We start from the raw sequence: 24624 nt of genomic DNA on the forward strand, positions 1-24624 counted from the left end.
GAGTCAGAAAGACCTCTAGCCCTCAAACACCTCGCTTTCAACAGCCATGCCGTTAAAGCCAGCGACCGTAAAGCAGGATGGAAGATCGGTCCCTGGGACAGCAGATCCTCCTGCAGAGGAAGTCTCCACGGGAGGATCAATGACCATTTTTACTAGGTCTGCGTACCAAGACGGATGAGGCCAGTCTGGGGCCACCAGAACAACCGGAATTCCTTCCACTGCCACCCTGCAAAGAAACCTTGGCAGGAGTTTGAGCGGAGGGAAAGCATAAATCAGCCGATACCGTCTCCAGGGAGCCACCAAAGCGTCTGTGGCGTTGGCCAGAGGATCCCGAGACCTGGCCACAAACCTCTGGACTTTTCTGTTGAGGCAAGACGCAAACAGATCCACCTCCGGAGTCCCCCACAAAACACACAGGAGATAAAACCCCTCCGGATGAAGGGACCATTCCCCTTGATCCAGCACCTGACGACTCAGGTAATCGGCTTGCCAATTCTCCACAACCGGAATGTGGAATGCAGAAAGAGCCAGAACATTGTCTTCCGCCCATACCAGGATCTCTGCCACCTACTTGGCCGGCAGGACACTCTTGGTGCCCCCTTGCCACAGCCGTGGCATTGTCCGATTGAATCGGAACCGGGAAAATGTGTATCCGATTCGTCCGTGGTGACCACCGTCCAGAACAGTGGCAGGAAAGACTTGCCCTGAAACAAAGCTATCGACTGGCTCCATCCTGGTGGATCCAATCTAGTGAGATGGCTCAAACATATCTTCTGGTCCAACGATCAGGCCTCGAGTGAGACTGAGCAAACAGAACAGCCTTGAAGGTGGATACCATCAGACCCAGGGCTCTCATGCAAGTCCGTAGGGAAGACCGATCGGTTTCCAACAGCAACCTGGTCGCCCCTTGCAACTTCTGAAACTTTTCCAAGGGAAGAAAGACCCTCACCAAGGCGGAGTCTAGAGTCAGCCCCAGATAAGTCACCCGTACGGAGGGCGTCAGAGCAGATTTTTGATCGTCCACCCAAATTCCTGAAGGGTCTGAACTGTAATTGAGAGGTCACCCAACAGATCCGAGTGAGAGTCTGCTCGGAATAGGAGATTGTCCAGATATCCCAAGATCGCAATCCCTCTCTGACGTAACAAGGCCAACACTGGGGCTAGGATCCTGGTAAAAACCCTGGGAGTGGAGGAGAGACCAAAGGGTAACGCCACAAATTGAAAATGCTCCTCTGCCACTGCAAAGTAGAGGAATCGCTGGTGTCCCTCGAAGATGGGGACATGCAAATCTGAATCTTTGACATCGATGGAACCCAGAAAATCCCCCTGATTCAAAGATGCTACCACTGACCGGAATGGACTCTATTTGAAACTTCTGCACCCGCACAAAGCGGTTCAGAGCCTTGAGGTCCAGAATTGGACGGACCTTACCCTCCTTTCTGGGCACCGTAAACAGGTTTGAATAGAAACCTTGAAAACTTTCCTGTGGAGGAACCGGCACAATAACTCCTTGAACAAGGAGATCCTGCAAATGATCCGGAGACAGGAGAAGATTTGACTGAAAAAAACCTGTCCGCCGGCTGGGACCAAAATTCGATCTTGTACCCAGAATGAATCAGTTCGTTCATGTCATTTGTCTTGAATGAAGGAAGTCCAGGGTTCCTGGCAGAAGCACAGATGTCCCCCCACCCCAGAAACGAGTGAGGGCACCCCTTCATGCGGAGAACACTTGTCTGCAGAGCCAGACTGACTGGTCTCGGGCTTGCCCCAAGGCTTATTAGTCCCTCCAGAAGCTTTGAACGGCTTACCTTTTTCTTGCGCCCCGGAGGCACAAAAAAAAAAAAAAACTGTCTATGAGCGGTGAAGGAAGGCCCCCGCTTATTGCAAGGTGATTTACCTTTGGTGGATTGAGGAAGAAGTGTACTCTTCCCACCAGTCAGACCCTTGATCAACTCATCCAGCGAGCTGCCAAATAATCGCTCTCCCAGAAAAGGAACATTTGTTAAGGCTTTCTTAGAAGCCTGATCAGCCAACCAGCTCTTTAGCCAAACCATGCGTCTTAAAGCAATCCCCACAGCAGACACTCTGGCCACCAGGGGAGCTGCATCCAAAGACAAATCACACAGGAACACCAGGGCCTGGGCCATCTGGTCCATAAGTTCCATCAGCTTCAGGATCCAAGTTCCCCTTCAGAACCTTCACCAATTCCGTAACCATCTGTGACACAAAATAAACACAAAAACAGGTTTCAGAATAGGATCTGCCAACACATGAAGATGGCGGGAAAGGAACTACACCCGCTTATCCACCGGATCTGTAAAAACCGGGGAATTCTCACAGACACTATAGTAGATTTGTTCAACCTGGAAAGAGGATGATAGGCGGTACTGTCCAACGGTTAGAAACCGTCTCAGCAAAGGGATAACGGCATTATCTATTAGCACGTGCTTGATGCGCTGCCATTGGTCATAAAGATCATGAAAATTCTCAGGACAAGGAAAAACCTTCCTCAATTTTTGGGTCTTGCGGGAGCCAAAAGACACTGCTTGCCGGCGTGGGCTCATCTGCCATTTTTAAAAAGTTTCCCCTACTGAAACAATCAGGGCTTCCACCAAGGCGCACTCCCATGCTGCAGCTGAGTACGACATGTCCTCTTTACCATCCGATTGCGAGGACAGCGACCCATCAGGTGGGGGGGGGGGGGGGGGGGTGTCTATGGCGACCAAATCAGTCTCTGAATCAGAGTACTCCACTAATGATAGTGAAAGCAGTTTGCAGCCAGTAACCTTTTTCATTACAAAATTGACCTTGGTTGCCAGGCTTTCCAGTGCTGCTGAAATTGCAGCCAGCGACTGCAAACCAGAAGGTTCGGTAGTCGCACTAAGGGGGTGTGAGGGTGAAGTCACCACCTGGGACTCCATAGTAATGCACAGAAAAAAGGAGTACTGTCACTTTAAAAACGCTGATCACGGTCCCCACTGCCGATCACCGCGGCCTGCGGAGTCCCCCTTAAATATATACAGATAGAGTGCGCAAGGACATGTCCCACAAAGACACCAGTTCGTTACCACCTTCAGAGAAAACCTCCTGAATTGATCTGCAGCAGGAAGTGAGAGTCACAGGAAAATTACCTCAGCCTAGTATGTGAAAGGTCACACTGCCTGTTTTGCTCCAACAGGCTACACAAAAATGGCTGCCAATGCAAGTCTATGAGAAACACAGGGAAAATGGCTGCCCCATACAAGTCAAATGGGAAAAACATTTCTATTGCCCACACTACAAATGGCGGAGCCCACGGCGTGCCATGCATTTAGGGACCCCCAATATGAAGGCCAGAAGGGATCTACAACCAGACCCAGCAAGAAAAAAAAAGGTACCATTTCCACCCCCCACCCCCGGGCACTGCAACAATAGCGCCCCCAGGGGGCGGGAGAGGAGGGGCAGGGCACAGGGCCGGGTAGCCTGACAGGCCAGGCGGATCTTTCAGGAAGTCCAGGTCCCATTATCCCCAGGAGAGGGCCCACGTCCCCCCCAAGACCACCAAGGGACAAGGGGGAGGGGGGGGCTGCATTTACTCACCATACCATAGACCGGGTGGGCTCTGCTCCTGACAGTCCACCTCCCACCCGTTGCGACTCAGGGCATTTGAGGTCGTCGCGTTCCAGCGAGACATCCACTCGCAGGCTCGTCCCCATCCAAAAAGGGGCTCCCTCGTGGCAAGGCCTAGTGTGGGACTATAACCTGCTCACACTCGTAGGCCAGGCTGGGAGACCTTAAGGATCTAGATTATCCAGTGTGAAACCTCAGCCGGCATTGCTTGCAGATCACCAGGAGGATACCCCCTGAACACTAACTGGCAAAGTGAGTAAAGATAAATAAAACAAAATCTTTTTAAAAGAATACTGAAGACCTGCTGAGACCGAAGTCCCAGCAGGAAACCTAGTTTCTACTCCTTCACTAGGCAGAAACAAACTGTTTTGCTGGAGCAGGGTGTGTGGGGTTATGCATATAGGGACAACCCCGTGGGCGTGGGAAATTGCTTTTTTTTCCTGCCTAGTACTACTCCTGCAGGGGGCAGCATAACCCAATGGATAAGAAGTATGAGAGCTGCGTCTGTCAATGGATGATAGAGAAAAAGAAGGTGCAGCCAACTAGTTTCAGCCACACAGTGAATAAAGCTGCAAATAGTAAAGTCTCACCAATCTAAAAACTAAGCCTCACATATGTTACCTGCTCAGCATTTAAAAAAATTACATTCTACATGGTTCACTGATGGACACAGCTCCATATCTTCTAAGACCCTTAGGCTTATGCTGCTCTCTCTTCAGGAGTAGGACTAGGCAGTAACAATTTTGGTTACACCCCTGAAGCAGTTCCAGGGAGTATACCCTCACTTCCTGCTATAGGACTTCAGTTTATAACAAGCAGTGTCAGAAGAATACATAACTCAACCCAACAGAGGGGCGGGTACTGTGTCCGTCAGTGAACCTCAGAGAAAAGGATTTTCCGGTAAGACAAAAATCCAGTTTTCTACGCAGACACCCCTCCATATCCTCTTAAACCCTGGGACGTCCCAAAGCAATGTCAATACGAGGGGGTGGGGGGGAAAAAAAAAAACCACAACAATAGATAGAATTCCCAACAAGGGCTAAACATAGCAAACCAGGTAAACCAGGAGCTAAACCAGGAACAACTGGAGCTCACCATCAGGAAAAAAAAAATACCCTGTCAAGAGACTGGAGCCTTTGCACCTGCAAAACTTTGCGGTCAAATGCAGCAATCCGAAGATGCAAGGACATCCACCATATAAAACTTTGTAAATGTGTGTACAGATGACCATGTAGCCACCTTGCACATCTGAACCACTAAGGGCACTAAGCGCCCTCGTAGAATGCGCCTCGACAGTGGTGCAGGCCTATTCTATTCAGCAGTTTCGCCTGTGGAAAAAACACCCGTCCGAGACTGAATCCAGCGCCATGCCCAGGTAGTCCAGTTTGATGGAGTCAGAACAGATTTTTGAAAATTCAGACTCCAGCTGAACTCTTGCAGAGTCTGCACCGCAATGTCCCATAGAACTGATAAAGACACTGCACGCAGATGCAGATCATCTAGGTATCCCAACACCGCAATGCCCTTCTGCATGAGAAAGGCCAATACTTTCGTGAACACCTGAGGAGCTGAGGCGAGACCAAAGGGTAAGGCCACGAATTGATAGTGGTCCTCGTCCACAGCAATGCAAAGAAAAACGCTGGTGCCCGACATTTGAGATATGAAGGTAAGTGTCCCGATATCGATAGAGGCCAGAAAGTCCCCTTGATGAAGGAATGCCACTGTGCGAATAGACTCCGCCCAAAATTTCTGAACCTGCACAAAGTGGTTCAGAGCCTTGAGATCCAAGATCGGGCGAACCTTGCCTTCCTTCCTGGGAACAGTAAACAGATTTGAATAAAAGCCTTGAAAACGTTCCAACTCTGGAACCGGCACAACAACTCCTTCTACTAACAGGTCCTGCAGCCAATCCTGAGAAAGGCGTAGGCTGGGAGGAAAGAACCTTGCCGGAGGCAAGGACCGAAACGCGATCTTATACCCAGACCGAATCAATTTATTGACCCATTTGTCCTGAATGAGGAAAGTCCATGAGTCTGGAAAGAAACAAAGACGTCCCCCCAACCCCAGATACGGGAGAGGGCGCCCCTTCAGGCTGAGGAAGGCTTGTCTGCGGAACAGACCCCGCTTTTGATTTACCAGTCCAGGGTCTCCTGGAGCGGCCTGCGAAGGTTCGGGTGCATCTTAAAACCTTGTCCTGCGATCTAGTCGGACGAAAGGTCGGCTTGTGAGCCGAGAAAAAAGGACTACGTTTATGACTGGGTTCCTTGCCCTTAGCAACCTGCGGAGGGAAAGTACTCTTACATCCTGTAAGACCTTTAATGATCTCCTCCATAGAGGCACCGAACAAACGATCTCCTACAAAAGGGAGAGCAGTCAACACCTTTTTGGAAGCCCGGTCAGGCGACCAGTACTTCAGCCAGATCACGCGGCGAAGGATCACCACCATCACAGATGGTCTGCCAGACAAAGGAGCCGCATCCAAGGATGAGTAACAGATGTACTGTAGCCCCTGAATCAACTGATCTGCTAGCTCAGGAAGGATGTCGACTCCCCCTTCCAGATCCTGGCATAAAATTTTTGCCCATTCCGTTAAAGAGGTTGTAAACTCGGTAAAAATTTTTTTTTTTTTTTACAACCTGAAAGAGAAATACATAATGAGCTAGTATGCATCGCATACTAGCTCATTATGAAATACTTACCTTAGAACGAGCCCCCGCCGTGCCGTCCGCTCACCTCTATGACGGGCGACATGTCTAGTCGCCCGTCTTCCGGGATCGCGGCATCCGGGCATCTGATTGGCCGGAGCCGCGGGAGCCGACAGTCACGGCACGGGGCTCTGAAGGAACGGCACGAGCGGCCGTTCCTTCATAGTGCATGCGCCAGTGACGTCACTGGATGCATCGAAGGTAAATATCTCCTAAACGGTACATGTTTAGGAGATATTTACAGTACCTATAGGTAAGCCTTATCATAGGCTTACCTATAGGTACAACTTGCAGAGGAGGGTTTACTTCCTCTTTAAAGTCTGGTATACTAAGGTGACAGCAAACACCGGCCTCGGCTCTTTTGTCCTCAGGATCCCTAAAGGATGGAGAATCCTCCACCGGTAAAAGTGTGGCCCTATTCAACCTAGAAACCTGAGCGGAACCGTCAGCATCTTCTATAGAGACTCCTCAAAAGGATCTCTTCCACAGCCATTGTCGCAGGCACACCATAAGGAGCCACCAGCAGCGCGCTCCCACCGTCCAGCCCATCCCCAAACGGGGACACCCCTCACCCAGAAACACCTGTGTACCCAAGGGGGGACTGGGGGGGGGGGGTAGGTGAGGGCAACCATTACAGGGGAACCCCACCAGTGTTAAAAAAAGTGTGGGGGGGGGGGTCATGAGGGAAGGAAGGGCATAGGAGGGACCTACCAACCTGAGGAAGGACCCACATCCACCGCGCCATCTTGGAATGGGGGTGCTGCGGCCAGAGGTACGTTGCGACTCTGGTCGGGACCAGGGCTATGCGTCCTTGCGAGGTGTTTCACTCGCTGGCCAGCTCCCATCCAGTGGGGCTATGTCGCGGCCAACCTAGCGCAGAGCTAATAGTTGGGTTGCGCTCGCAGGCCAGACTGGGAATACTAAGGATCTATGGTATCCAGTGCATCGCCCCCAGTCCAGCTGTCGATTGTAGTTCCCCAGAGGAACTGAATTGATTGTAGTTCACACAGGTACAAAAAAAAAAAAAAAAAGGAAGAAAAAAATTCCATTGAAAAAAAAGAAAAAATGCCAGGACCGCAGATCCCAGCAGGGAGTCCTTAACTCCTGACTAGGCAGAAAAAAACTTAAGTCCTATAGCAGACGTTAGGGTATACCCCATGGGACTGCCTCAGAGGCGTAAACCAAAATGGTTTCTGCCTAGCCCTTCTCCTGAAAAGAGCAACATAAGCCCAAGGGTCTAAGATTATATGGAGCTGTGTCCGTCAGTGAACAAAACAGAAAGGTAGCTCATGAATGGTCAACAAATTTTTCCAGCATCATGCAAAATAATGCATCAGCTATAGTGCTTTTTTGTGTTCTAAAGTTTCTACCAGCCATTTAAATATATTTATATTAAAACAGGTAGCAACTAGGGATGAGCTTTATGGTTCAGGTCAACCATAAGTTGGACTTGAACCCAAGCTGTTCACAGGTTGCTAAAAGGGCAAAGTAAATGGCCAAATTAGGCCAGCTCTTCTGTCTGCCTGAACCTTTGTTGGCTGTAGCCAGTACTTGTTTAGAACTACAGCCAGTAAATGGCAGCTTTTGAACACACACCAGTTTTTTTCAAATGGTAAACAAGCCAGCAGGACTTCTGGGATTGACATCACCCAAGAACCCTAGCCAGCTTGTAGACATTCAGCAGCCTGCTGGGGAGCAGTTATTTGCAATGGGAGTATGACAGGAGAGGATGGCCATGGTGTGGGTCATCACATTTGTGTAGGTGGGTTTTTGAGATGTCGCCCATGGCAGTTGACAATACATCTATATTGCTGGTCAACCAGATAGACGGAGTTACACATTTTGTGACTTCATTAAATAAAAGCCTCGCTCTACTGTGTCTGTTTTTTTTTTGTTTTTTTTTTTAACAACAAGGGGTACTATGTACCCTATTGCCATTCACATAGGCACCCTGTCACCAATGCTTAGTGCCTGTGGCCTACTAAGGGTTAGGAAGGGAAAGAAAGGGGGTGCATGCTCACTGTCCCTTCCAGGAAAAAGGATCTTATAACAAAATAACACAATCATATCTAGGATAAGAGTTTAGGGTATGATTTAGGATTTTTTTTTTGGGGGGGGGGGGGGGCAGGACTTGTGGTCTTGTATGTTTCGGGAAGTGGCACATTGGCTGCCCCTCCTTTTCCTGCCCTTCCCTATCCCCCAGGCTTCATAAGGGCATGGACTATGATAGGGACCCAAAAAAAAAAAAAAAAAAAGTCTGGTTCACCTCAAAAACCATACCCATCAGGTACTTATCTTAGATAGGGGCCTGGTATAGCCATTTATGGGTGGACTCTACCCCAAAGAAAAAAAATATATGGCATGAGGTCTCCCCGAAGAACCAGAACCTTATCTGAGCATGCTGACTAGAAGTGGGCCAGGGATCTTGTTCCCTCATTGATGCTTACATCCCTGGCCCGGAAGAAATCGGTGGAGGGGGGTGGATTTCGTTCTTTAATATATTGCTATACAGGATTTAAATCAGGCATGTCCAACCTGCGGCCCGGGGGCCGCATGCGGCCCAGAACCCAGAGCCCACTGGCCCCCTGGCCATTTTTTATTTTTTTGCTGGGGAGGAAGGAAGTCGAGTCGGGGGCACAGCCACATCGGCTTCCAACTAACTGTAGGCAGAGGCTGCCTCGGAGGGGGATCATCCACTAGTTGTGTTAAATTAGTGCTGGTGGGGGGGGCGCAGCAGCGCGGGAAGGGCGCGGCAGCGTTTTATTACTTATATACCTTAACTATAGTATATATATTTTATATGCGGCCCGAGAAAATTTCTCTACACTCAATGTGGCTCAAAGAAGCCAAAAAGGTTGGACACCCATGATTTAAATAAATAGTGCTAACAGTTTACACACGCTTTACAACATTAAGGCAAACCGTACAGTTGCAATACAATTCAATACAGAAGGAATCAGAGGGACCTGCTCATTAGAGCTTACATCTAAACGAGTGAGCGTCATGCGATACAATACAAAAAAGTAAAATTACTGTGGGGGATGAGCCGATGGAGAAAATAAGAGTACAGTTGTTAGGTGGAGCAGAACAGGCTTCTTTGAAGAGAAAAGTTTTCAGTGATCACCTAACAGTTGATAGAGATAGTCTGACAGATTGCGGTAGGGAATTCCAAAGTATAAGAGAGGCTCGGGAGAAGTCCTGGAGGAGAGCATGGCAGGAGATGACAAGGGAACTAGAGAGCAGGAGGTCTTGGGAGTCACAAAGATAGCGATTTTGTTGGTATTTTGAGTAGGTTAGCGATATAGCGGAGGACTCCAAGTTGTGGATGGCTTGGTAAGTTATTGTTCGTATTTTTAATTTAATTTGTTGGGTGAGTGGCAGCCAATGGAGGGATTGGAAGAGAGGGGGTAGTAGATACTGAGCGGTTTGTAAGGTGGATACGTCTGGCAGCAGCATTCATGACAGACTGAATAGGGGATAGCCTAAGTAAAGTTAAGCCAATGAGGAGGGAGTTGCAGTAGTAGAGGCGAGAGATGACCATGGAAGGAGTTAGGAGTTTTGTGGTTTCATTGGTTAGGAAAGGGAACATTTTGGAGAGGTTGAGGCGGCAGGCTTTGGAAAGTGATTGAATGCGGGGCCAAAAGAAGAGAAGAGTTCAGAGTCCAGGATAACACCTAGTAACCTGACATGCCAGGATGAGTTGATGGTATAAGGCAGGGATCCTCAAACTACGGCCCTCCAGCTGTTGCAGAACTACACATCCCATGAGGCATTGTAAAACTCTGACATTCACAAAGACATAACTAGGCATGATGGGATTTGTAGCTCCTGAACAGCTGGAGGGCCATAGTTTGAAGACCCTTGGTATAAGGGAACACCCAGATATTCAGTACTACCTCCTCATGTGAATGAGTAAATTGTACACAGTCCCCTTATTACTCATTCACAAAAAAAGTAAAATAGTAATTTAACACTGTCCTTCGATTCAAAACCAATTTACAGCAATAATGTCATCCAGCCATCTATAGTGTAATCACAATATGCAACGACCCGATGACGCACAAATCTGACAATCCAGTCCCGCTGCAAAGTTAAAAACATTTTTGAAGTTTTGAAGCACTTGAGCAATGCAATGAAATATTCAGGATGGTGGCCTGCTTCATACTTTTGTCCTCCTGTAGACATTGGAATCAGTGCGGAGAACTCACGCTTACTCTTCTATTTTGTTATTGGACAAGAAAAAAAAAAAAAAAAAAAAAAACAGTACAAAATTAGGCTATAATCCAAGATGGATATTCACTGGCATTGAATAAGAGATTGGATTGGTTCTCTCACAGCTCAGAATCCCACAATCAGGTCATATTCTTTTTGAAAATATTCTCACTATATTGTCTGGTGGATTCATTTCTACTCCTGGGCACACCTGATCTTCACCTTTCTTCATTTGTTTGGAGCTTTTCCTTTCCTAGGAATCTGTTTCAGCCAATACCTTCCTTTGTGGACTTCAGTGTTCATTTTTTGGACTGTATATGTTAACATCATACTTTGATTCAGTATAAGTGTTTGTCATTCATAAGTAAGCGCTACACCATTCTGTTTTTATTATTTTATTTGGAACTTGTATTGTTTCACGTGTTAGCTGCTTCTCCTAAAGCGCAGTGTTTTTTCTGTTTTTATATATTCTTTTTGAACTGAAATATTTAAAAACAGAACAAACAGGAAAGTAGAGCCAAAAAACACCAGTGACAACCAACAGAGTGAATTAATAAATTACTTACGTAAATGACTGCCAGAGGACCACTGAATCGCTTTGTCTTAATGCCAAATAGATACTTTAACTGAGAAGTAAAGACATGTACCGCAGCTGCTGTGGTGAATCCTCGTACCAAAGGTTCAGTCAGGTAGATGGCTACAAAGCCAAATCGAAGTATACCTAGACACATCTGGTAAAAATATACAACATTAACTTACAAGAGATCAAACAAAGCTCATTTTGTTGCTGTTGAAGTGATTGTTATAACTCAACGCAGACTTGCAGCTAGGTGATGAATATTCTTGCTATGACTGATATAGCGGATTAGAGCTACATAAATATTTGTACTCTTAGACAGACTTCCCATTAAGCACAGTGGGCAGCAGTCTGTAGGAGGCAAACAGGGACTCTTCTCTGTGTAATTACTGGGCACACTTTTCCTGCCATCAGTAAGAATAGTCCTATTTACATATTATCACAATATTCTAAGACCGGTTAGGACCAGGATAGCAATGTTCTCTGTAAAAAAGCTGTCCCAGCAGAGGGGTGTTTAGTTAGGATGCCAACAGTTGTGTGCAGCAATAGAAATCCTGCCCTGTTTGTTCTATTTAATGGAACAAAATTGTTTACTTGGATGAAATACTGCAGAATCAAACAGTGGAGTAACAATTCAACAATTCTTTTCTTTTTTAATTTATGTGAAACAGAAATTTGGACAGAAAGAAACAACCTTTACAAATGGCTGTGCATTTCAATCCAGGAAAAAAAACAAAAAAAAAAAAAGTCAGAAACAGAAAACCGTAAATTTCACTGGAAAACTATGCATGAAACATCAATCCTCTTCTGTGTTTAAGACCAAAGGTTTTTTGTTTATAGCCATAACTATGACAGTTGGGGTTTTCATCTCCAATGTACCTGGAAATGTAATGTTGAAGGAACCTGGGAGTTCCGTGTGTTGCATGCATGCATTTAGTTTGTAAATTGTACTGAATCTAGGAAATAGTTTGAATTACATTACAAACATCATCTATGGAAAAAATGTACAGTGCTCCATTTTCCCTACCTGATGTGCATACATGCAAAACGAGGGGAAAAAAAAAAAAAAAAATTGTTGTGCTCTCCCAGCAGGTTGCGGGGGCGCTGTCCCTGCCTAGAGAGCACATGGTTATTGGTAGCAGCTATACAGTATTTGCTGGCAATAATCACATGCTAGAAAACTGACATGCTGGTTGTACCCAAGTTGACTGATGGATCAACTTCGATACAATCATCCCGCCCAAAGATGGCTTGAATCTCGGCCGGTTCCTGCTCAACCGACTAAGATTCAAAACATCTATGGATGGCTTTAGTTACATTACTTACCTGTAATGAAGCATGTCCCAACTAGGTCTACGCTGCCTGTAATGTGATCTGTGACTAGGGGAGAGAATTCAGGGACTAACCCGACCTCCCCACCCCATTCACAGATCATGTTACAGGCAGTGTGATCACTGAGAGGGTAGGAGGGAGTGTGTTCCCATCACATTATCTTTAGTACAGATAAGCCCAGAGCTGTTAACCCCAACAATGCTGGAAGTCCAGTAAGGGAAGAGGCTGAGTGGGTTATGCTGCCACCTGCAGGAGTAGTCTAGGCAGTAAATTAGTACAAAGCTTTGAACATATACATGCCCACGGAGCTGTCCCTCCAGGCATAACCCCCATTGCCACAGCCCAGTACATCATCCGTTTAGTTGCAAGCAGTGAAGACAAAAAGAACCATCCCTAATCAGAGGGGCAGATGCTGCGTCTGTCGATGGACATCAGAGAAAAAGATTTTACGGTAAGATCTTACAAAAATCTTATTTTCTCTATTATCCATAGACAGACGCAGCCTCATTTTCATGAGCTGAGTGGGACATCCCAAAGTAGTACAGGCATGAGGGGTGGGAAAAACGCAACCAGACAGCAACGTCAACTCCAAGAGGCTAAACCCAGCCAGCCGAGCAAAATGGAGCTCAACCAAACAGGAGCTCACCCAGGCAAAAGACCCCTAAGAGAATAATAAAAAAAACACTCTTGAAACAGCAGCCTGCAAAACCTTGCGGCCAAAAGAGGCATCCGAGCAGGCCAACAAATCCACCTTGTAAAATTTGGTAAAGGTGTGCACAGATGACCAAGTCGCTGCCTTACAAACTTGTATAACAGAGGCCTTGTGGCTAAAAGCCCAAGAAGCACTCAGCGCTCTAGTAGAATGCGCCTTCACAGGGAAAGGAGGGACCTGACCCATCTCGAAATGGTAGCAGCGGACGCAGCCAAACCTTTGCGAGGACCGTCCGGAAGGACAAAGAGTCCGTCTTCCTGAAGGACTCCGTAACCGTCAGATAAAACCTTATCGCCCGAACCACATCCAGAGAGTGCAAGGCAACTTCTTTTGGAGGTTTAGGCTGAGGACATAAGGAAGGCAACACATGTCTTCATTCAGGTGAATATCCGACACCACCTCAGGAAGAAAAGACGGATGAGGTCGGAGGACCACTTTATCCCTGTGGACCACCAAATAAGGCGAATGACAGAACAGCGCCGCCAACTCAGAGACTCTGCGAGCAGAAGTGATAGCCACTAGGACGGCAACCTTCTGTGACAAAGAAAGCAGAGAAATCTCCCTAATCTCAAAAAGAGGCTTTTGAAGAACAGACAAAACCGAATTAAGATCCCATGGCGGTAAAAGGGATCTCCACGGAGGAGCTAGATGAATCAAACTATGAATCAAACTATTAGTAGGCAACGGGCGTTGGAAGTAAATAGCCAAGGCCGACACCTGGTCCTTGACAGTGCCAAACGCCAAGCGCTGCTCAACCCCTTTTTGTTAAAAAGGTCAAAAACCTAGCTAGAGAGAACAAGAAGGGGTGCAGCTGCAGCGATTCACACCATGAAATGTACGATTTCCACGTACGATGATAGATCTTCCTAGATGTTGACTTCCTGGCCTGCAAAAGGGTAGGAATCACCGAATCAGAGACCTCGATCCCTCAACACCTTGCTTTCAACAGTCAAGCCGTTAAGGCCAGGACCGTAAAGCAGGATGGAATATCGGCCCTTGAGATAGAAGGTCTTTCCGCAGAGGAAGACGCCATGGAGGATCCACAATCATTTTTACCAGTTCTGCGTACCAAGACCGCCGAGGCAAGTCTGGTGCCATCAGAATGATCAGAATGCCTTCCATCGCCACCCTGCGAAGAAACCTCGGCAGGAGAACGAGCGGAGGAAAGGCATCCATCAGGTGATACTGACTCCAAGGAGTCATCAGAGCATCTGTGGCATCGGCCAGAGGATCCCGAGACCTGGCCACAAACCTCTGAACTGTCCTGTTGAGGCGAGACACAAAACAGGTCTACCTATGGAGTCCCCCACTGGGCACACAGGAGATGAAACACCTATGGATGCAGGGACCACTCCCCCTGATCCAACATCTGACTCCTCAGGTAATCCGCCTGCCAATACGCCACACCCGGGATGTGGACTGCGGAAAGAGCCGGAACGTGTTCCGCCCACACCAGAATCTTAGCCACCTCCTTGAAGATTGATGTAAGCCACGGCCATGGAATAGTCCAATTGGACCCAATTCGGAGAGCGGCGCAACCTACTCATCCAGGGAAGCAGGCAGAGCTTGATTGCTCTCAGCTCCCGAATATTGATCGGCAAGGAAGATCTTCCGTCGCTTAAGTCCCCTGGACACAGAACTTCCCCAGCACTCGACCCCTGCCTGACCGGCTGGTGTCCGTGGTGACCACCATCCAAAACACCGGCAAGGCTTTGCCTTGGCACAGGACAGGTGACTGCAGCCACCAGGAGAGCCGACTTTGTGAGATGGCTCAACCGAATCATCTGGTCAAGTGACTGAGGATCTCTTTTCCATTTTGACAGAATCTTTCTACAACTGTCTCGCATCAGCCTGAGCAAGCGGGACCACTTCGAAGCTCGAGACCATCAGACCCAGGGCCCTCATGCAAGCCCGCAAGTAGGACTGATCGGCCTCCATCAGCAACCGGGCCGCCCTTTGCAACTTCTGAAGCTTGTCCAAGGGAAGGAAGACCTTCGCCAGAGCAGAGTAGAGGATCAGCCCCCGGATAAGTGACCCACGCGGACGGCGTCAGGGCAGATTTTGTGACATTGATTGTCCACCTGAATTCTTGAAGGGTATGAATGGTGATAGAAACGTTGTCCAGCAGATTCAAATGGGAGACTGCTCGCAACACGAAATCATCCAGATATCCCACAATGGAGATACCTCGCCAACCTAACATGGCCAGCACGGGGGCTAGGACCACCGATTGCCGTGGTCTGCAGGGAACCCCTGCAAACCAGACTGACAGCAGAAAGTGCAACGATATGCCCGCAGGGACCCCAAGTACTGTACCACCTCAGACATACCGGCCTCCTGGATCTTCCACAGCATGGAGAAAAAGGCAGGAAGTGACCTCGGCTCAGCAGCAGGAAATTACTACACAGGAAGTGATGTCGCCTGAATAAGGTTACACTGCTGAGCATAGCACCAGAGCTACACAAAGATGGATGCCCATACAAAACAATAGAAAGCTTCAGGGAAAATGGCTGCCCTATACAAGTCTATGGGGGGGGGGGGGGAGAAATCACATTCCCCACACTTAAGATGGTGGCTCCCATGCAGCTAGGGACCGACACATGAAGGCCTCAAAAACCAAAACAGGGACCAGCATGCCCAAGGTACCATGTCACCCCCCCCCCCCCCTCCCTCCCCAGAGCACTCCAGATACACAGCCACCGCAGGATCTAGATTATCCAGTGCAAAGCCCCAGCCGGCATCGTTGCTTGTAGCTCACCAGGAAAATACTTCCCTGAACACTAGCTAGCGAGTAAAGAAAAAGGAAAATATTCTCAAAAGAAATAAACTGAGACCGGAGTCCCAGCAGGAAACCTAGGTCCTACTCCTTCTCTAGGCAGAAACAAACTGATGTGCTGGGCTGTGGCAGTGGGGGGTTATGCCTGGAGGGACAGCCCTGTTGGCGTGTATATGTTAAAAGCTTTGTACTAAAGTACTGCCTAGACTACTCCTGCAGGTGGCAGCATAACCCACTCAGCTCATGAAGATGAGGTTGCGTCTGTCGATGGACAATAGAGAAACCATGTTAAACTACACTTTAGCTTTAAACAAATAATTATTTTTAGTGCATAAACTGACATATCCATATATCTCAATGGATGGATGCGTATCTGCATACTAGATCATTATATGTTTGTCTTTCAGGTGTTCGTTTTTTTTTTTTTTGTTTTTTTAATTCTGAGGTTTACAACCTCTTTAATGTGAATATATGTCCCATCGCTCTCTCTCAAAAAGGGTTCTTTTTTCATTCAGTGTTGTGCCCACCCACATGTGGTATGCTAGTGACAATCCACCTCTATTGGACTGGCACTTGCCTTTTGCCTCAGACCTCAACTGACATTTTATTTGGGTCGCTTTATCAGCCTCCGATGAAGCGGTGATAATGAACGTAGGGTATTATGATTATTATAATAATTATTATTCAGCCAACAGTTTTACACAGCGCTTTACAATATAAAGGGAGACAGTACAGTTCCGATAAAATACAAGAGGGTTAAGAGGGCCCTGCACCTAAAAGCTTACAATCTAATAAGGTGGGGTAAATGGTACAAAAACATAACTGAGGGATGAGCTGTTGGAAGAATTATAACTTTATAGTTTGAGTAAATATATGGGGGTCTGATAATTGTGTTCTCTAATATATACACACACACACACACACACACACACACACACACACACACACACCTTGTTACTTTTTCACTTATTTTATTTTAAAAGCGGATGTACACTTTTCTGTTAACTGTAGGAAACAAAGTTTGAGCCTGTGATGACACTCACCACCTGATGAAAACCAACCACCTACCTTCCTGTTTGATCAAATAGACATTTGTGGTCAGAACCAGTTTGAACTAACTGTCATGGCGGACTGCTGCTAGTTCCCTTTTTGTGTCAGTCACATGATGTTAACGCCCATTTAACTATTAGCTTGCTATTCAGAAGATATGGACACTGATTGGATTGATTATACGGTCACACCTAGATTACAAACTAGAACACACCTATGCCTTATGCATATTCATTACTATAAATTAGTTAGCCTAATGCTTGTTAGCGAGACTATATACTTCTGCTTTTGACCAGTTCACTTCAAACTGAGCTTCTGTAAAACTGTATCATCCCACTGCAGTGAAGAAATGCACCTTTTTTCTTTTATCAATTTGGACCCACTATCTCATCTTAAAAGGTCTTGTTTGAAGACTCCCTAACCGGAAGTAACAGTGGTTATATGGAGGTAGCATAGGCTTTCCTGAAGAGAGGAGTTTTCAGGGAGAACCTAAAAGTAGCCAGAGTAAGGTAGTTTTTGCACTTATAAGAAGACATGGATAAAATGTAATTGTGCATTTATTTATGGATATAGAGATATTAGTTTAGGCACTAGGATAGTCACACTGTTTTTTACTTTTTGTATTTTATGATAGATAGATATTTTATCCACTTAAGCACTTCTGGACTGGAAGGATTTGCCCCCTTAATGACCAGGGCATTTTTTGCGATTCGACACTGCGTTATTTTAACAGACAATTGCGTGGTCGAGCGACACTGTACCTAAAATTGATGTCCTTTTTTTACCCACAAATAGAGCTTTCTTTTGGTGGTATTTAATCACCTTTTTATTTTTTGCGCCATAAACAAAAAAAGAGTGACAAATGCTGAGAAAAAAAAAAAATAATAATAATATTTTTCACATTCTGCTTTAGAACATTCACATAAAAAAAAATATTTTAGGCCAATTTGTTTTCTGCTACAGATTTTTGGGGGAAAAAAAAAAAAACGCAATAAGCATATTTTGATTGGTTTGCGCAAAAGTTGTCACGTCTACTAACTACGGGAAAGATTTAGGTCATTTTTATTTGGTTTTATTTTTTTTTTACTAGTAATGGCAGCGATCTGCGATTTTTAGCGGGACTGCAACATTGCGGCAGACAGATCAGACCCCTGACATTTTTGACACTTTTGGGGGGACCAGTCACATTACTAACAGTAATCTGTGCTAAAAATATGCACTGTTACTGTAATAATGACACTGGCAGGGAAGGGGTTAACACTGTGGGTGATCAAGGGGTTAAATGTAAGCCTAGGGGAGTGATTTTAACTGTATGGGGGTTGGGCTTTTGAAATGATCATAGAGACCTGTGATCCTACATAGAGGGATCACAGGCACTCATCATTCCAGAGAGAACAACGGTCAGCTGTGTTTACAACAGCTGATCGTTTTCTTTCAGCGGGGAGTGATAGCGTGTGTTAGCTGGCAATCGGAGCTGCCTGCCCCGTGGATCGGAGACACCGCTGCCGAGTGGGGGCGGGAGCGCACCGCCGCTAGCGCGCGGCCGACGTACAGTTACGTTGGTTCGCGCAGGAGGGGCTGATTGCCGCAGTAAATCTGCGGCGGGCGGTCCTTAAGTGGTTAAAGACCGCCAGATGTACATTTACTACGGCAGGGTGGCCCTTAAGCGCAAAATCACGTACCTGTACAAGATTTTGTAGATGGCCTCTGGTTGGACACAGCGGGAGCTAATCAGTGGGTCCAACGGCCGCTAGCCACCTGCGATTATTCAGGAGAATGACAGAAAGGCGGTCTGCCTATGAAAACGAGGCAGACCGCCGTTCTGTCAGGAAGAGAGAGATCTCGTGTTCCTACTGATCAGGAACACAGATGTCTCTCTTCCTGCAGTCAGTCCACTCCCCACAGAGTTAGAAAGCACTCCCTAGGCGCACACTTAACCCCTTCCCTGGCAGTTTCATTTATACAGTAACAGTGCATATTTCTAGTATTGCTGTCACTGGTCCCCAAAAAGTGTCACTTATGTCAGATTTGTCCCCCCCCCCCCAAAAAAAATAAATAAATAATTGCTGATCAACACCATTACTAATAAAAAGAAAGAAAGAAAAAAAAAAAAAAAAAAAAAAAAACACACAACATACATCTATCCCATAGTTTGTAAACGCTAGAACGTTTTGCACAAACCAGTCAATATACGGTTTTTCAGATTTTTTTTTTTTCACCCAAAAAATGTAGCAGAATACAAATTGGCCTAAACTGATAAAGAAATTAGATTTTTAATTTTTTTTTCTTTTTTAGCAGAAAGCAAAAAAGTATTGTTTTTTTCTTCTAAATTGTCGTTTTTTTTTTTTGTTTGTTTGTTTATAGCGCAAAAAAAAAAAAAAAGGACATCCATTTTATTTGTGTCGCAATGGTCAGTTAAAGTTTTTGCTTAAAATATGATGGCCTGGTATTTGTGTGTGTTTTTTTTTTATTAAAGCACAACATTGAATTAAAAAATAAAAGTAATATGTATGTATATTTTCCCATAGCCTGCACATGTGAAAACAATGGAGCATTGTATAGATGGTGTTTGATATAAAAATATATATAATATATATATATCTATCTCTATATCTCTATATCTCTATATCTCTATATCTCTATATCTCTATATCTCTATATCTCTATATCTCTATATCTCTATATCTCTATATCTCTATATCTCTATATCTCTATATATATATATATATATATATATATATATATATATCTATATCTATATCTATATCTATATCTATTTTTTTTTTTTAAAGCAGTGGCTTCTAGAGTTAGAGCAGAGAAAGAATTAGTGAAAAATGATCTTGCAAGAGGCTAATACATTACAGTACATGTGGTAGAGAGATAATAGAAAATATAAACAAAGCAGAAGAACCTGATGCCCTATGACTTGTATTATGATGAATGCCATATCAAACTTGTCACAGTCCATATAAATTGCCCTGTCTTTATTCAGTACTGGAGGTATAAAACATGGAACTGATACAAGTCGCAAGGCTGCTATATACTGCTGATGAGAAAAGTGCCACACAGAGAGCATTAGATCATGTCCCCTTCTTTTTTGCATTTGCTTGGGAATACCTTTGGATATGCCTAAACTGGATTGAGAATCTGTCAGCAATTGGAGAATTTGTATTTATCCAGAGGAGGGAACTGTGTGTTCTGACGCATTGGTAACACAAGGGTCAGAAGTTGAGGTGAGTAGCCATCCACTAATGGTGAAGGTGTGCACGGACACAGGATTAATGGTTGAGGCACTGGCACTTTTTCATCTGTATTGGATTAGCATTTTTTTGCACAAGTTTTTCTGCACTTTATTGGGACTTTACAACTATGGAGTTATTTGGGATTTTTTTCACTACAATTGTGAATTTTATATTATCACATTAATTTATTTCCGTCTTCGGACTTGCATTTTTTTTACACTGGTTTTCTCCCACTTTATTGGGACTTTTTATATGTATTCTATAGGACCTTTATCATAGTTATGGTATTTATATTATTACATTAATTCATTTCTTGATACTATTGTCTGAAGTAGTGCAGCGCTTTTCTGATATTATATGCGATTTTTTGTATGCAGTGAAAACATACTTCGTGATAGCGGCCGCTTATTATTTACATTTATTTAAAAATGTATTTATTATATACATTTTTGCACTTTATATATGGGTATTTGATTGATCACTTGGTGGTTTATTTGGTTGTGCTGATTTTTTCTTTTTATTTAATAAAATGTGTGTTGATCCAGTATGCGGACACTTCTAATTGGTTACCATAATCTAAAATTGAGTTTTACAAATATGAATTAGAGGAGGTAGGGAGTTAACACATATTTATAAACCAAGGCTCATCTGTCTTCCCACAACTAAACAAACCAGCTGTAGTGCAAGAAAAAGAAAAAAGAAAAAAAAAAAAAAAAAAAGAAGAAAAAAAAAGAAGAAAGAAGAAAGAAGAAAGAAGGAGAAGAAGAAGAAGAAAGGGGGGGGGGGGAGGGGACAGAAAGACGTGTGGTACTACAAGACTATATTATGACCCTCCACTAAACTGGCATGTATCGTATGTAATGAGTTTTCTACATTCAGATTATTTACAATTATCACTAGCAAGGGCTATACACTAAAATAAATTGGGTACCTGAATTAGGCCACAAAGTAAAGTAATTGCAACAGCTACTTTCACTCTCATTGCATCCCTTGCTTCAATTTTCTCTAGGTCATCTGTGCTGTTTGTGATATTGGTTTCCACTATATGAAACATCTCATCTGGGGCAATTCTTACTGCAACCCCACCAATCATTAGGCTGATCACTGCAAAGGTACCTGCAAGACAAATTATGATACAATGATGTACGGATGCCATAATAAAGATTATTAGAATCAAAAGTAGTGGGAGTCATAAAATATAACTGTTCCATTCCTCTGCCTTCCAGCATCCTGCTAGTTAATAAAGCCAAACACTGTCCCTCCTTTGATTAGGAGAGTGTACATCTCTTAACCCTAATCTGTCCCTTCTCCAAAAACTGTCCCTGTTAAAGTTGGACACTGGAATCTGTATGAATTTATTAACAGGCCAAAAAACGTGGTTCTGCTTTTAAGTTACAGTCTATAACGTGCATGTTGCTCAATCTTTTTTTTTAATTAGTTTGTTGTATTGTCTAGATTATTTAAAGCAGATCTTCACTATATCTGAGCACCACAAAACCAGAAAAGCTATTTAATTCAATTCATTTTTAATATTTAAAGCAAACTCTCTCATCCATCCATGTCTACATGCTTTTTTTTTGGTTTAGAAATCACTTTGAAAAACTCTCTAGCATTTCTGGCCATGTCCATCTTAAGTAAGGGCAAATTATCCATATAACATCTACTTTCTGAAATCCATCTGCCCTTAGCTCAGGCATACATGCGGGAGAGTTTGCTTAGCTGACAAATTCCCTTCCTACCCTCCTGAAAACTCCATCTGCCCAAGCAAGAAACCAGAGATAGATAAAGTATTTTTTTTACTGTAAAAATTTCTCTTGAATAATTCTGGCTATACCCATGGGCAGTCCCAGGGGGTATACTCCCTCCATCTGCTACAGCCACTCAGTTTTTTTACAAGTAGTGTCAGGAAATTTATAACTCTACAGAGGGGTGGGTGCTGTGTCCGTCAATGAACATCGGAGATATGGATTTTACGCCAAGTCAAAAATCCATCTTTCGTTCATTTATGGACACACCTCCTGATATTCATAACCTTTGGGACATCCCAAGGCAGTGTTAAACATGGAGGGGTGGGAACCAAAAAAAATAAATAAATAAAATTCCCAAGGCTAAAACATTAGCCAACGAGGCAACAGGAGCTCAACCACACAACTGGAGCCCACCTGAAAAAAACAAATACACCCTCAAAGAGGATCAGGTCCTCTTAAAACAGCAGCCTGCAAAACCTTGCGGCCAAAAGGAAGCAGATGCCAACACATCCACTTTATAAAACTTTGTAAAAGTGCGCACCCACGACCAGGTGACTGCCTTGCAAATCTGAATCTCCGATGCCTGATGATGAAAAGCCCAGGAGGCACTAAGCGCCCTAGTAGAGTGAGTCTTGACAGGGATATGAGGAACCTGACCCCTGATGGAATAAGCCTGAACCACCTGTCTGAGCAATCTGGAAAGGGTAGCACAGGACAACCCTTTGGAGGTCCATCTGTGAGCACAAAGTGAGAGTCTGACTTCCTGAGACTAAGCAGCTGCTAGGTACACCCTAATTGCCCGCACCACATCCAAGGCAATTTCCTTTGGATGTTTAGGCCTGGGACAAAAGGGAAGGCAACACAAGGTCCGCAATCAAATGCAAATCGGAGACAACCTTTGGAAGGAATGATGGACAGGGCGCAAAGACCCACCTTATCCCTTCGAATCACCAGGTAAGGTGGACAAGATAACACTGCCTATTCCGACACCCTGTGTGCAGAGGTGATAGCCACTAAAAAGGCCACCATCTGGGACAGCATAAGCAGGGGAATCTCCTGAATATTTTCAAAGGGAGGCTTCTGTACTGCTGAAAGCACCAAATTGAGATCCCAAGGCAGCATCGGGGCCCGCACTGGAAGAACCAAAATGTGAGACATCCTGAAGAATCCAGGAGTGTGTGGCTAAAGGTCGCTGGAAGAAGACCGCCAAAGCCGACACCTGGCCCTTGATGGTGCTCAAGGCCAACTTCTGTTCAACCCCCCGTTGAAGGAAGTTCAAGATCCGAGCCACCAAGAAGAGTGAGGAAGTACCCCAAGGAGACTCACACCATGCAATGCATGTCTTCCACGTACAATGGTAGATCTTTCTAGCTTTCAACAGTGTAGGAATCACCGACTCAGATTAACCCTTATCCTTCAGCACCTGGCATTCAACAGGCAAGCTGTCAAAGCCAGCGACTGTAAAGCAGGATGGAAGATCGGTCCTTGGGACAGCAGATGCTCCCTGAGAGGAAGCTGCCAAGGAAAGTCGGCAACCAGCCGCACCAGATCGGTGTGCCAAGCCCGGTGAGGCCAGTCTGGAGCAACTAAGATGACTGGAATCCCTTCTGCCTCGCACCTGCATAGAAGTCTTCGCAGAAGCTTGAGAGGAGGGAAGGCATAAATCAGACGATACTGACCCCATGGGGCCACCAGTGGGTCTGTAACATCCGCCAAAGGATCCCTTGACCGAGCCACAAACCTCTGCACCTTTCTGTTAAGGCGAAACACCAACAGATCCACCTCAGGGGGTGCCCCTCCGGAGACACAGCTGATGAAACACCTCTGGATGAAGGGACCACTCCCTATGGTCCAACGCCTACAGACTGAGGTATTCTGCCTGCCAATTTTCCACCCTGGGAATGTGTACGGCTGAGAGGGCTGGAACGAACCGTTCTGCACACCTTAGAATTTTGGCTACCTCTAGAGCCACCAGGACACTTTTGTGCCCCCTTGGTGATTGACATAAGCCACAGCTGTGGCATTGTCCGATTGAATACGCACTGGACAACCCTGAAGACGATTTGTCCAATAATCCAGACACAGTCTGATCGCTCGGAGTTCCAAGACATTGATCGGTAGTCTGGACTCTTCCAGCATCCATATCCTCGAAGCAGAATGCTTGCCGAGGACGCCTCCCCAGCTGGACAGGCTGGCATCCGTGGTGACCACTGTCCAATACAAGGGGAGGAAGGAATTTCCCAGCCGAAGCGCCAGAGAATGAAGCCACCATATCAGGGGCTCCTTCATGCCCTGACCGGATCTGACTGTCTAGAGACTGCGGAGTCTTGTCCCATTTGGACCAAACCGCCTCAAAAGGTAGACACCATGAGGCCCAGCACCTGCATGCAAGTCTGGAGGGGGGGGGGGGACCATTTGTTGGACAGCAGGGGGCGAAATACAGCCTGCAATTGGAGTTTGTCCAGAGGAAGGAGCACTCTGGCTAAGGCTGAGTCCAGAGTCAAGCCCAGATAGTCCAGCTTTGTGGACGGAACCAGAGCAGACTTCTGAAAATTCAGAATCCAGCCCGAACTCCCACAGAATTTGTATTATGATCTCCAGGTTCTCCACCAGAACAGGGGGAGACGCCGCTCGCAGAAGGAGATCGTCCAAGTAGCCCAG

General features: G+C 45.6%; 1 protein-coding gene across 1 annotated transcript in view; it reads right to left on the reverse strand.

Moving 5' to 3' along the window:
* Window positions 1-24624, reverse strand: part of SLC26A5 (solute carrier family 26 member 5) — a 136552-nt gene that overhangs the window by 75425 nt on the left and 36503 nt on the right. Inside the window, exons 5-6 of the mRNA XM_082256604.1 lie at window positions 21147-21331; window positions 11093-11257 (exon numbers count right to left, since the gene is read on the reverse strand). Of these exons, the coding sequence (XP_082112730.1) occupies window positions 11093-11257; window positions 21147-21331 (350 nt within the window). The remainder of the gene's footprint in view (window positions 1-11092; window positions 11258-21146; window positions 21332-24624) is intronic.

This window comes from Pelophylax lessonae, assembly GCF_965119305.1.
Source record: "Pelophylax lessonae genome assembly, chromosome: 4".
NCBI classification, from domain to species: Eukaryota; Metazoa; Chordata; class Amphibia; order Anura; family Ranidae; genus Pelophylax; species Pelophylax lessonae.